This window comes from Panthera tigris, chromosome D1, assembly GCF_018350195.1.
Source record: "Panthera tigris isolate Pti1 chromosome D1, P.tigris_Pti1_mat1.1, whole genome shotgun sequence".
In the NCBI taxonomy this organism is placed as follows: Eukaryota; Metazoa; Chordata; class Mammalia; order Carnivora; family Felidae; genus Panthera; species Panthera tigris.
This window is the reverse complement of record NC_056669.1, coordinates 88,964,034-88,977,201: the sequence shown is the minus strand read 5'-3', so window position 1 is coordinate 88,977,201 and position 13,168 is coordinate 88,964,034. Positions and strand designations below refer to the sequence as shown.

The 13,168-nt window shown below is 50.2% G+C and overlaps 1 protein-coding gene across 6 annotated transcripts in view; it reads right to left on the bottom strand.

The window, feature by feature from the left end:
* LDLRAD3 (low density lipoprotein receptor class A domain containing 3) overlaps positions 1 to 13,168 on the bottom strand; it is a 262,622-nt gene that overhangs the window by 146,456 nt on the left and 102,998 nt on the right. The window contains exons 1-2 of one of the 6 annotated variants that reach the window (XM_042957646.1): positions 12,540 to 12,705; positions 6,449 to 6,529 (exon numbers count right to left, since the gene is read on the bottom strand). The exons of 3 other annotated variants lie outside the window; for them this stretch is intronic. In XM_042957646.1, coding sequence (XP_042813580.1) covers positions 6,449 to 6,529; positions 12,540 to 12,678 — 220 coding nt within the window. In that variant the 5' untranslated portion in view covers positions 12,679 to 12,705. Of the gene's footprint in view, positions 1 to 6,448; positions 6,767 to 12,539; positions 12,706 to 13,168 lie in introns of those variants that run through there. 2 more of the 6 variants (XM_042957649.1, XM_042957645.1) reach the window with 2 other exon arrangements.

The following is a 13,168-nucleotide window of genomic DNA, read 5'->3' as shown; positions in this document are numbered from 1 at the left end:
GACAGAAGCCCAGACGGAAAAAGAGCATGTGCAAAGGCCCAGAGGAATGAGCCTGAGTGGCTAGGGAGGCACGCAAGGCGGGGCAGGAGCTGCAGCCAGTGAGACAGGCAGAGCCAGCCAGGAGGTCTCTGTGGGACTTCGGAGCCCCCTTTACTCCATGGGGGACCTGGGAGCCCCTGGAAGTCTACTGTTATCCATATTCCTCACATCTAAGGATTTAAAAAACAAACAAACCTCGAAGTGGGTTATCTACTGAGTGCTCACATTATACCAACTCCAGTGCAGGGAACTCTACATAGACGAGGTGCCTCATCCCCTTCTCCACATGAGAAAATGGCAGCCTCGGGAAGTTCAATGACTCGGTCAAGACTTCCCAGCTGCCAAGTGGCAGGGCCAGGATCCGAGCCCAGGCTGACTGGCTTCAGAGTCCTCTGCCTCCTGCTTTAAGCAAGGTAGTAGTAATAGGATTTGGTCTGTGGTTTAGGAAGATGATTCAGGAAATAAATATTTCGGCATCACCAGTTTATGGGAGGGGGGGGAGACCTCCAAGGTGGGGAGTGGGCGGAGTATTAGACGAGAAGGAAGGAATCTATTTCTGGTAAATAATGATGCAGGAAGCAGACCAAGAGGGCCTCCCCGCCAGGGAGAAGGGCAGCCTGGAAATAGGGGATGGAATCCCAGTGAACAAAAGATGGAAGTGAAGGATGTGGTCCGCAGTGTCCAACACAGCTTGGGGGCCAGGTAAGGTCGGATCTTGACACTGGATCTGACACCCAGGAATTTCCTGGGATCCTCCCCAGAGCAAATTCATGACTGTGGTGCATGTGAAAGCCATACTACAGAGGGCTGTGTCACAAACTAGGCACAACAAAGGACAAGGACAGGGCAGGGGCCTGTAGGACTCTGGCCTGAGGAAGAATTTGGGGCCAGGGAAAGACTGACGATAAAGAGGTGAGTTCCCAAACTGGAATGCAGGTCAGACTCACCTGGGGAAACAGCACGCAGAGAATTCTGGCCCCACTCTAGGCCCATGAGCCACTCTTTCCCAGGATGACCTCAATCTGCAGAGGACTCAGACAACCACAGTGGCTTAGGAGCCACTGGACTGGGCAGCGTTTCTTATAGTGTGCTCCCAGAAACACTTCAGCTCCAGGGTCCCCTCCTCACTCTGGTGATTGAGATTCCCAGGAAGGTCCTGGGAAGTTGTTTACTGAGGCCTCCGGGGCATTCTGATGCAGCCTGGAAACCATGGCCTCTAGAACCTCTCTGCTCAAAGTGTAGACCTCAGATCTGCAGCATCGGTAACCCCCTGGGAGCCACGGCCCTGACTCACTCAATTAGAATCTGTAGTTTACCAAGATCCCATGCCTTTATGATATACACAGTGTTTGCAAAGTTCTAGACCAGAATGGAAGGAGGGTCCTGGGGTAGAGGGGAGAGGTACTCAGGTGCCCTCCTGCCAGACATCTTTAGTGCAGATTGCCCTGAGATTTGCCTGCTGCCAATTTTTATGAAAGATAGCAAAGCATCACTGAAATGAACCCTCCTACAGGTTTTAACGCTTCAGGCCCCCGCTGGGCCCTCTGGGCAGAGGAGCAAAGTCAGGCATGACTTCAGACATTTCAAATGCAATCCTTTCTTGCATGGGAATGGGACAGGCAGGACATTTAACATGCACTCCCTTTACAAGGGAGGCAGGAAAGCTGCATCTGAGCCCTGGAAACCTTTTGGTACAGATCCGCCATGGCACACACTTACCTGCAGGGGGCAGCAGAGCAGAGAGGTCAAACCTCTCCCTCAAGCCTGCATGTCTGCTTTCCTAACGTGACTCGTGACTCCCAAACTGCTTCAGCCAATGACCTAACTTCTCCAAGCCGCAATTCATCAGTAAATTGGGAGTACTGGTAGGACTTACCTCATGCGACAGTTGTGATGACTAAAGGAGATCATCCAAGCAGAGCACTGGGTATAGTGCCTGGTCCGCAGGTAAAAGTTTTATAGTCTGACCCAGAGCCTGTTCACCAACTTGCTCACTGAGGGTCGCCAGCATTCTGCATAAGCCTCAACAGACCTAAATCCATTCCTACGTGTGTATGCCCACGTGCCAGAAAACCATTCTGTATTTTCACAGAGGGAAGAACATTCTATTTTAAATCACAGGCATCTGTAGTTGTAATGGGGGTTGGAGAAGATCAAGTCCCTTTATAGATGAGAGAACTAAGGCCCAGAAAAGGCAGAGTGCATACCCATGGCAATAGTTAGTTCTCTGCACCAGAGTATGCTGTGCTGGCCAGGAAGACTGCAGACTATGTCCTTCCGGTGTTTTGGCTCCTCCTCTGAGCACAGGTACCAAGGCTGTGTAGGAAGTGCTGAGCAGGGGAGGCCTGAATGTGCTCCCTGCCACCCTCTCCAGGGCTGTGCTAAGCATAGTGAGTGTCCCTACAAGCCTGGAATTAAATGGAGAAGCCGCTGAAGCTGCTGGGTGCCCTGTGTTCCTGAACACGAAAGCCCTTCATTAGCCCCTGCCTCTCGTTTTTAAATCCAAGCAAAATATCAGGATGCAATGACTGAGCTGATAATAATAGGTATCTAGACAAAGGCTTAGAAAGAGAAAGGCAAGGCTCTCCCAGAGGTCACACCCCAAAGGAAAAGGAAAGAGCCGGAGGAATATTTACCCTCAGAAGAATGAATAACTAACAAGGAGGAATTAGGATAGGTGAGGCACAGAAGGAGGACAGGAGGTCAGGCTGTTAAAGCAAATCAGTCAGGTGACCCCTTTAGAAGTCCTGAGGGAGAAACTGTGTGTGTGTGTGTGTGTGTGTGTGTGTGTGTGTGTGTGTGTGTTACAGGTGGGAGGAATCCTATTCCTACTTAGCAATCCCATCTGGCTCCCCATGAATAGAAAACCAGCTCTCACAAGAGCAGTAGTACTAGAGGGATACAAGAAGGAAAGCCAAGATTTGCTCCCAAAAGTCCTTGCGAACAGTCACCGTTCTCTCATTGGATGCTTTCATTTGTTCATCCAACAAATGGGTACTGAGCATCTTCTAAGTGCCAGAAGCTGACACTGTTTGGTGTGGGGATGACGGTGAACAAGAATTATGTGGGGCTTTTCCTGGTTGTCCTGAAGCTTCTAATATTACCTGGAAGATTTTACCTACCACTCCTTACTGCATCTGCTTGTTTACAAGCCAAAGGTAGAGAAGGGCTATGGAAGCAGGGACAAGGTGGGTATAATGAAAAGGAAGGTCAGGAAGGCTTCTGGGCAGGGATGCGGTTATAGAATAAGAAGTTTCTGTCTTCATCCATCCATCCATCAATTCACCCACTGATCCATCCATCCATCTATCTATCCATCCACTCGCCCACACATCCATCATTTCATCCACTGAGCCATCCATCAATTCATCTATCCATCAATCTACCCATCAATCCATCCACTAACCCACCCATCCATCCATTTATTCATCCATCCATCCATCCATCCATCCATCCATCCATCCATCCATTTTCCTTCTTTTTGAGCAGCAGTCTCTGCTAAGGTTTTCTAGTTCTGTACTCCCATCAGCAGGGAAGTCAAAGAACTGGGTGATGTCAATCCTGTAAAATAACCCTATCTCTGGGATGTCAGAGAGCAGGTTCCTACTTGGAAGGAAAAGAGAGCTCAATAAAGTAAAAGCACATGCCCTAAGTTTCACGCAGAGTCAAGAACAAAAATAGAGTCTGCACCCCTACCCTGCTCAGCTGCGGCATGCCAGCTTATCCTAAAATTCCCCCACAGGGGCACTGTTTTGTTTCCTCAGTTGTTTGTTTTGTTTTGATTTTACTCATGTCCTCTGCAGTCACGCACAGGGTAAATATGAAACCACTCCTATGTAATTTTCCTAAAGGCCAGCCTCACACATAAGACTCTAAGGAGGACTGCTGATCAGTGGGAGAAAGAGCCTGGCAGAATTAGCAAATTAAGTGATGAAACAAATCTGCCTTTGTACTCCTACGGTCTGGAATGAAAAACAAAATATTTCTGAAATGCAGAACACAGGGGGAAACCTGGCATGGGAACCAGAACGTTAAATAGAAGCACAGGGGAAGTGTGTTTCACATATGTATTGTTTTCATAGTCGTTCACACTTGCCAAGATTTGGTTTGCATCAGAGCGTGATTACACAATCCACGGTTCATGTTTCTTCAGAAATACGCCCTGCAGCGCAAAGGAAAGAGCGGGACGTGATCGGATGCTCTAGCAATCATGTCCATGGCCTCGTCTGTGAGGATGGCTGATGGCTAGTACCAGGGTGGCTGCGTTAAAACGGGACTTTAAAAAGAGACTCCCGGGTGGCAAAAAGAGGATCCCAAGCAGACGTTCGCCAGTCGATTGTGATTATTAGAGCAGTCAGGTCACCGACACCCACCATTCACAGTATGGAAACACTGTGCTTATAGCCTCATATTCATTACCCAGTCACGCAGCCAGCAATTAGTGAAGCCAGAACTTGATATCACCCGAAGCCTGAACGGTTCTAAAAACAGGGAACTCGTTAGTACCTAAGGCACCCCAACGCGACCATTAAAGACTTCCAAAAAGCAGACTGGGGCCCATCACACAGAACAAATTCCCGAGGCTCCCGTGCTGTGGTAGTTGGAAGCGAGCTCTGTCCTGGAAAAGGACAGTCGTGGGGCTGTCTTTGCAGCTGCAGGTGCCAAGAAGAGAGCGAAGGGGGAACAGGGGCTTGTTAGGGAGCTGGCCCAGTGGGATTCAACTCTTCTTGTCTGTTTACTGCAGGACCCTCTGTGGGAAAAACAAAATCTTATGCAAACCCACCAGGTATTAAAAGAGAAAACTGTAGCTGCTTCCCTTTCAGACAGAAGAGCCCAAGTCCAAAGCCCCCCAGGCTCTTCGGCCCTCCTGCCTGTCACTGTGGCGCTACACCGTGGCACTCCAAGAAGCAAAGTGTGGAACACTAACAGGACTCTCACCCCTCGCAACAGACATGAAAAGTCAGGCCCCAAACCAGACTACAGCTGGCTCCCTATCAATTCCTTCTGGTCTTTACAGCAGACGGTCTAGACCTTTCACACATTAGCTCCTACATTAGCTCCTACAGTTGAGGCAGCCTTACTCTTTATGCCTCATTTCCAATCACCCTACAGCTACCTGATGCACGTACATAAAGATGATGATGTTATTATTATTAATAACAGCTGAGGGGCGCCTGGGTGGCTCAGTCAGTTGAGCATCTGACTTTTGATTTTAGCCCAGGTCATGATCCCAGGGTCACGGGATCAAGCCCCACATTAGGCTCCATGCTGAAGGAGGAGCCTTAGGATTCTCTCTCTCTCTCTCTCTCTCTCTCTCTCTCTCTCTCTCTCTCTCTCTCTCTCTCCCCCTCTCTGTCTCTCTCTCTCTCTGCCCCTCTCACGCACTCTGTCTCTAAAATAAAAAAATAGGGGCGCCTGGGTGGCTCAGTCAGTTAAGCATCTGACTCTTGATTTCAGCTCAGGTCGTGATCTCATGGCCGTGAGATCAAGCCCTGTGTAGGGCTCTGCACAGAGTGTGGAGCCTGCTCAGGGATTCTCTCTCTCCCTCTCTCCCCGCCGCTCTCCTGCTCACCTGCACTCACACTCCCTCATTCTCTCTTTCTCTCAAATAAATAAACATTAAAAAACTTTAAAATAATAATAATAATAATAGTTAATTCTTCTCAAGAGCTTAGTAAGTGTTAAGCATTGCCTAAACACTGCACAGCTATAAATGTATTTAAACTCAGTGAGGCATCTGATTATCCCTTCTATTTGTTCCCCATGTTACAGATGAGGAAAGTGAGGCACAGAGAGAGTCAGTAACTTGCCTAGTGTGCAGAGGAAGCAGGACAGACCCAGGCAGGCTCATGCCAGGCTTATGCACTCTGAAGCACTCCACACACTGCCTCCCGTGCAAAACTTGTAAGAAGTTATCAGGAAGGAACAGTAGCCCGTTATCCCACCTCCCAGAGATACCCACTGTTAACAGGGATTTAATCTTGTTGGGAGTTACTTGCTGAGATTTACAAAGGCCAGGCACCTCTTGCTGACAATTTCATTTCCAGCGGAGATAAAGTCATTTTCTTCCGTGGGCAGTGCAGGGACAGCACTCGCGATCCGTTGGCTTTCTTTAGGAGACAGTATGCATGAATGCACCTTAAAGTAAAATGCTAACCCTCGGCACGTGGCCATCGCATCGGTTAGTGCCGTGTTCAGAATGTTTTGCTTTGGAGGCCCACACACTAGCTGAGATGCTTCCTACCTGCCCGGGCTTCTCAGAAGGGATGCTCTCTTGGGTATCCTTCCTTCCCTGATATGGAAAGGGGCTGACAACGTGAAAGCTTTGTGCTAACTTCCTCCTTCACGGAGACTGTTAGTCTAACCATGGGACAAGTGAGTCTCATAGCGCGGTGGGAGCAAGTCTCACCTGGGCTGCCGGTTAAGACGCAGAACCTCGGGTCTCCTTCTCGGACACTCTGCGTCAGCAGGTTTTGAGTTGCCCCCAAATCTACATTAACAGATGAGTCAGGTGACCCACCGAGCCCACTTCTGGAAACACTGGTTGGGGACTGTCCCTCAGAGCCCAAGAGCCCCAGGTGGCGACAGCTTCGAGGTTCATTCAGTTGTTGTTTGGGAGAAAAGTCAAGGAAACTTAGTGGTTGAGGTTTGGGTTTTTCATTTTTTGATTCTGTCAATATTATCCGGAGCAGCTGCATCCTGAGCCATCGAGACAACACTACGGCACTCTTTTATTCATTCAGAAAACGTACCAGTCGTGTCATTTTGAGAAGTCTGGCGACTGTCAGATGCCAGCAGGCAAGCATTTAAGCCTGTCTGACCATGATTTTTGAACAGGACGATTTAAAGTATAGGATAATGATGAGAACTGAAACAGACATTTATTGAATGTTTACTGCATGACAGGTACTGTTCTAGGAGCTTGACAGAAAGCCACTTAATTTTCACAACCTGATGGAACATGACTATTGTGATCCCATTCGACAGACATGGCAAAGAAGTACAGAGAGGTTAGGTGACTTGCCCAGGGCTGCACAGCTGGGAAGTGGTAGGGCAGGATCTGACCCGCTCATCGGCCTCTTGACCACAAGGCACACAGTTAACGTCTTTTGTTGGTTTACAAGGCCCCATATGACTGGTTCCCCATCACGTACTTCTGTAAACACCCCCTGAAAAATCTCTCCTCCTCCCCACGAGCCACAGGAATTACTACAGGCATGCCGAAATAGACACCACCCTCTCTCTTACCCTCAGGGGCTGTGTGTAGGTTTCCTCTTTCCGTTGGAGTTCTTCAACCTCTTACTGGGTCATTCGCTCACCTTCGCTCTTCCAGCCTCAGCTTAGACAGTGGCCTTCTCCCAGAACATGCCCTGGATGCCCCAGGGGAGATCAGTGTCCCTTCTGTGGGATCCGAGAGCACCCGGGACGTGGCCCTGCCCTGCATGGATCACATACCACTGCCACTGCCTGTTTGTGGATTCATCTTCTCACCTGACTGAGGGCTCTCACAGCACAGGGATTTCCTCATGTGTTGTTTTCCCCCAGTGCCAACAAGGGTCAAGTGCACAGAAAGTGCTCTGTAAATGTCCGTTAAGAGAATTCACGAATGTATAACCTGGCTCAGCAGTGGCTGTGACAATGAAGAAAATGTACCCCCCAGATCTCTGAGAACAGGAAGCATGACTGATAGTCCCAGCAGAGGACCTCTGGACCCACTACCACACCTGGGCTAAAGCCACACCTCCCATGAGCTGCTCTTAGCCCCTGACCAGGCAGGGCAGGTGTGCTAAGGCAGGCCCATCCCTGAAAGAGCCGGGACTCCTCCAATAGGTGCCTGCGGCTCTAGGACATCCCATGGGCCTGGCAGAACCTTCCGTGGGCCGAGCCAGCAGTGTGAGGCTCCTCCTGCCCTCCTCTCCCTCCCCCTGCCCTCTCTCCTTCCTCCGGTGCCAAACCTCCGGCAGGGCTCTCCCTGCCTCCTCCCCCTCCCACCCCCAGTGAAGCTCCTGAGTGTCCGATCCCATCCTGGTACCTGTGTCTCAGCAGACCTAAATAATACAGTCGTAACTGCTACGCCACGGCCTGTCCCCAAAGTCAGGGCGGCCAGACAGGCTCTTCCCCAAGTCACCACGAGGGCCAATATCCCAGCACGCCGCGAAAAGGCTAACTGGGGAAAGAGTGGGGGGCCTCACCTGCATTTCCATCTCAGGAGAAGCTCAGAGGAGGTCCTGAGTGACGGCAGGAACGGGGAAGGGACTGGGCGTAATGGCCAGGCCTTGGGTCACGGCATCAGGCACCGTCGCCGCTGTGCCCCAGAAACCCACCCCAACTGGGGGCGGCAGGCGACGCAGTCTCCCTCGCCCCTTCCCGGCATCAGGCCGGCCAGCTTCCTCCGTCCCAGGGAGCCGGGAACGATCCTGGTTTGGCTTTGAATGTCAGACAGCAAGTGGCTGAGACCCGCCACGTTCTGCATCAGCGCATCTGCTCCCCATCAGGCGACAGAGCTTCACTCCACTGCCCACCGGCTGTCCGCCTGCGGCCCGGCCACTGGGAGCCGCGTGAGCATCTGGGAGGTGGGAAGACATCAAGAGGCAGGCTGTGCCGGGGGCACAACAGGAAGCGGCCCAGTGACACGCAGCACGGCAAGGGTGAGGGCTCCAGCAGGCTCCTGCCACAGCGCCCCCTCTCTCGGCCAAAATGCCCAAAGTGGCCAAGAGAAAAAAAATACACCATGCTGGGTGATCACCACAAAATCACCGGGTAGCGCGGCTGCCCTCCCCGAAGCACCTCCTCTTAGCTCGGGAGGTGAGTCAAAATCACCAGCTTGTTGCCAGATTCCAAAAGAACGCGAGCAGGGAATGATCCTGTACACCCGACAAGAGACAACAGGAGCCAAGATGGTCTTTGGGGCCCTGCATATTTCCGTCCTATCAAGAATCGGAGACATGGATTACCTACCTGCCTCCACACCCTCACCAACCCCCCCCCCCCACACACACACACACAACGAAGGGCACTGATGACAGAAATAAACAACTCGGGCACCTGCAAACCGATGCCTTTCCAAAAGATTCAGAGACTATGTTCTCATTTGGAACGAACCTGATGTTCTTCCAGGTGGCAGAACATGACATACATGCATGTAAGTGATTTCGGTCCCTTCTCTTCATCCGCGGATGCCAGCAAACCTTCTAGACCTAAGTCACTCCTTCATTCTTACATTTTATGGGACTCCCTTTGCAGGCATCTTAGCAAAGGACGTGATGTTAACAATGTCAAAAGCCAAAAGCTCCTGAAACGCTTAAGAGGGGGACACAGTTAGCTTTTGACCTCAAAGCCTCTCTCCCTGCTCCCCCCCCCCCCCCGTCCCCATCTTCTCCCACTCTAAACCATCAGAAACTATTCTTCTCGAGCGTTACAAGCAAAAGAATATCTCTGGTCGCGTGTCTGAATGATATGAATGCACCACATCCTCTTCTTTTAATTATTACTTTCTCATCTGTCTCTGAATTTTTTAAAAAGCCATTAGGCAACTGCAAACTAGCCGTGTCACAGATGAAAGCACAAGTCTGCATTAAAAAAATAAAAATAAAAAGACTGCACGGTCACAGCCTCACTTGGATCAGCAAAATTTGTCTAGACGTGCCAGGAAAAAAAAAATTTTTTTTGATGTTCTGTGATTTTGCAGCCATTTAAATTTTATTAGCAATTACAGAGCCTGTTACCACTGACTGCATCATGCAGTCACAGCCAAGTGCTGGCTATAAGAGCGTGTCTGCATGACAAAGGCCTGGGAGACCTCACCATACTCACTCTAGCGACACAAGACCACGTAGACTCCCCCAGCTCGGGCTACTTCATTAGGATTCTCCCCTTGCAGGGAAAAGGCAGCACGCAGTGCCGGTAATAACAGAGTTCTCTGGAAGTGGCGGGGAGGACTGGCAAGACGGAGTGAGGCTGATATTTGCACAAGAGTCGATTTAAAAGATGACTTTAAGATGACTATGCCACTAACTTCTCAGCTGGTGACAGTATTGGCATTTAAATTGGTAGTTCCCGAGAAAGTGGTGGCAGGTCCCCAACAACAGCTGGCATCACCTGGGAAGGATGGAGGAAACCAGAGGGGGCTTGATGGGGTTCCTGGTAGATGCCACATGAGTCTATCACCACCAGATAGGACTGGAATGGCCCCAGCAGGGATGTGTGAGGGGAGCTAGAATGAAATAATAAGATAAATCTTTCTAAGAGCTAGGGGTATTGGTGATTCAGAAATGAAAGGGGGGCGCCTGGGTGGCTCAGTCGGTTAAGCGTCTGACTTCGGCTCAGGTCACGATCTCACGGCTCATGAGTTCGAGCACCACACTGGCCTCTCTGCTGTCAGCACAGAGCCTGCTTTGGATCCTCTGTCCCCTTCTCTCTTTGCCCCTCCCCAACTCGCTCTCTCTCTCTCAATAAATAAATAAACTTAAAAAAAAAAAAAAGAAATCAAAGAGCTGCTCTCCTCCAAGAAGAGACCAAATTGGACAAATTCTCCCAGTTTTTCTCTAGGCTCTGGAACACCTTACCTCAACCTTTCCCCCAACCAGAGTCTGAGGTTTCCTGTCCCAACTCCCAGGGAAGGGGCACCAGGACCTTGGGAGGGAGTCTGAGCCTTCTCACCTTCCGGGGGATCAATAGGGGCTCAAGAGCACTGAATTTGGCATGAGGCTTCCCCATCCTATGCAGCCCACAGTACCCCCCTCAAAAGAAGTATCATGGGGTCCCTGGGTTCTGGCTTCTGAAAATGGCTCAGAGAAGGGAAGATGTTCATTTTGACTGGCGTGCAGCCGATGTGAACATTCACAGTACTTCTGAAGTAGAAGGGTCCACCTTCCTTAGCTTAGACAACCTGCCAGAAAGCACAATCGACAGCATCTTCCAGGCCATGTCTGAGGACTACAGGAGCCCAAGGAAGCCTGGATCGAAAACTCTCTGGCAACCCTGAAGACTCTCCCTTTTAGGGAGTCATGTAGAGCTGGGGAAGGCAGAAGATGGGAGAGTGTGTTCCTTCAAGCGCCTACTATGCACCAGACGTCAGCGCCTGCACATGTGATTTTCACACACCTCTTTTCAAACCTGTTCCCATTTCACAGATGAAGAAACTGGGGCTCCGTGAAAAGAAGGGACTAACCAGTGGCAGATCTGGGATCTAAACCAGATATGCGTGAGCCTGGGTGGCTCAGTCGGTTACGTGTCTTTGACCTAGGCTCAGGTCATGATCTCAAGGTTCGTGAGCTCGAGCCCCACAGTGGGCTTTGGCTGGCAGCGTGGAGCTTGCTTAGATCCTCTGTCTCTCTCTCTCTCTCTCTCTCTCTCTCTGCTCTTCCCCCACTCTCTCTCTCTCAAAATAAATAAATAAGCCAACATTAAAAAAATAAATCGATAAACCAGAAATGTGCCTCCACACAGCCAGTAAGGATACAGCTAACATTTATTCAGTGCTGACTATGTGCCAGCAGCTACTTAAAAGGTTGTCAAGGTTTTAGCTCATTTAATCCTCGTAACAATTCCATGGGATTTAAGGAAACTGAGGCTAAGTATCTCACCCACGTCCCCAAGCACACCTGTGACGCAGCCGGGACCCAAGCCAGGTAGTGTGATTCCAGAGCCACCCTCCCGTCCCCCCAACCCCGGAAATTCTGCACGTGCACCCTGCCCTCAAGCACCCTAAGGAAAATGTACACACGGAACACTCTACCTGTTTGGAAATGTCTGTACTTTTGGTTGAAACATCCCATGCTAACAATCGGAGAAAATTCTATCTCACTGAATCCAACACACGTGGATTGCAAGGCACGCCACTCTTTTATGCACAACTAAGAAAGGAAAAAACCTGGCCAATTAAACGAGGACACCACGTTTTCCTACCCCATCCATTATCAGAGGCGTCTCCACTTGAGAGTTCTGAAAACATGAAAAGATGTGTGTCTCAGAACGAAAGAAATACTGGAGGCCTTCGCACGAACAGGATGGTGAAATGCATGACAGATGCAGAGTGGAAGCAAGGTACCCTGAGTGCAGAAAGCAACCTAACGCTAACTCTGATTTTTCTAGAATACCTGATAATCCTGACTTTTACGTGCAAGTTCCCAATTTAGAAACAGTGGCAACTAATTGGTGCTTTTAGTGTCCTTGAGCAGGACAGACGGGACCTGACTACAGCCCAACATGGCCGGGAGGCCTCCCAGCTTCCTCTAGGTGGGCTGGAAGGCGGAGAGCTATCGTCCCGATGCAGTAATAGAGCCACCCCTGAGGCCCTTCAAGGCAAAGAACTGTCACAGGCTGCCTACACACTCACCAGCACTCTGAGTACCTTTTCATCATGGAAATGGCCAAATCAAGATGCCAGGTGAATTTTTAAAAAACTCTTTAAAAAGAGCTGAGTTTTTAAAAAATGCTTCATTTTCTCATACAATACACTCTCCCCGGGCTTTCAAACCACTCCTGATCTACTGACACACCTGCTCTTGTTCCACGACCATCATGCTCTAAAGGCAGGGGTAAAACAAACGACAACAAAATCCCCCGAGTGGATACAGTGAGAACGCACACGGCCCGCGGACCTCCAGAGGGCCGTGGTAGCTGCTGGTCACTGCCCATGCTTCCTCCTCTGTACGGACCCAGTGGGGCAGGTTGTGTTCTGGAACCTGTGAATGGAACCTTACTTGGAAACAAGGTCTTGGCATATGTAACCTAGCTAAGGTGAGGTCATAATGGATTAAGGTGGCCCCTAATCCAACGATGGGCGTCCTTTTAGGAGGACGGAAATCCGTACACAGAGAGAGATGCACAGGGAAAGGGCCACGTGAAGGTGGAGGCAGACACTGGAGTGTTCCAGCCACGAGCCGAAGAAACCCAGGAACGCCAGCAAGGCAGCGAGGAAGGACCCTCCCGTAGAGGCTTCAGAGACAGAATGGCCGTGTCGTCACCTTGACTTTGGACATCTAGCTTCCAGAACCATGAGAGAATGCACTTCTGTGGTTTAATGTCATCCAGTCTGTGGTATCTTATCATAGCAGGCCTAGCTAACTGATACACTCAGAGCACTCTGTATCTCCCTTCGCAGTGTAAAATTGCCGGCATCTTCCAA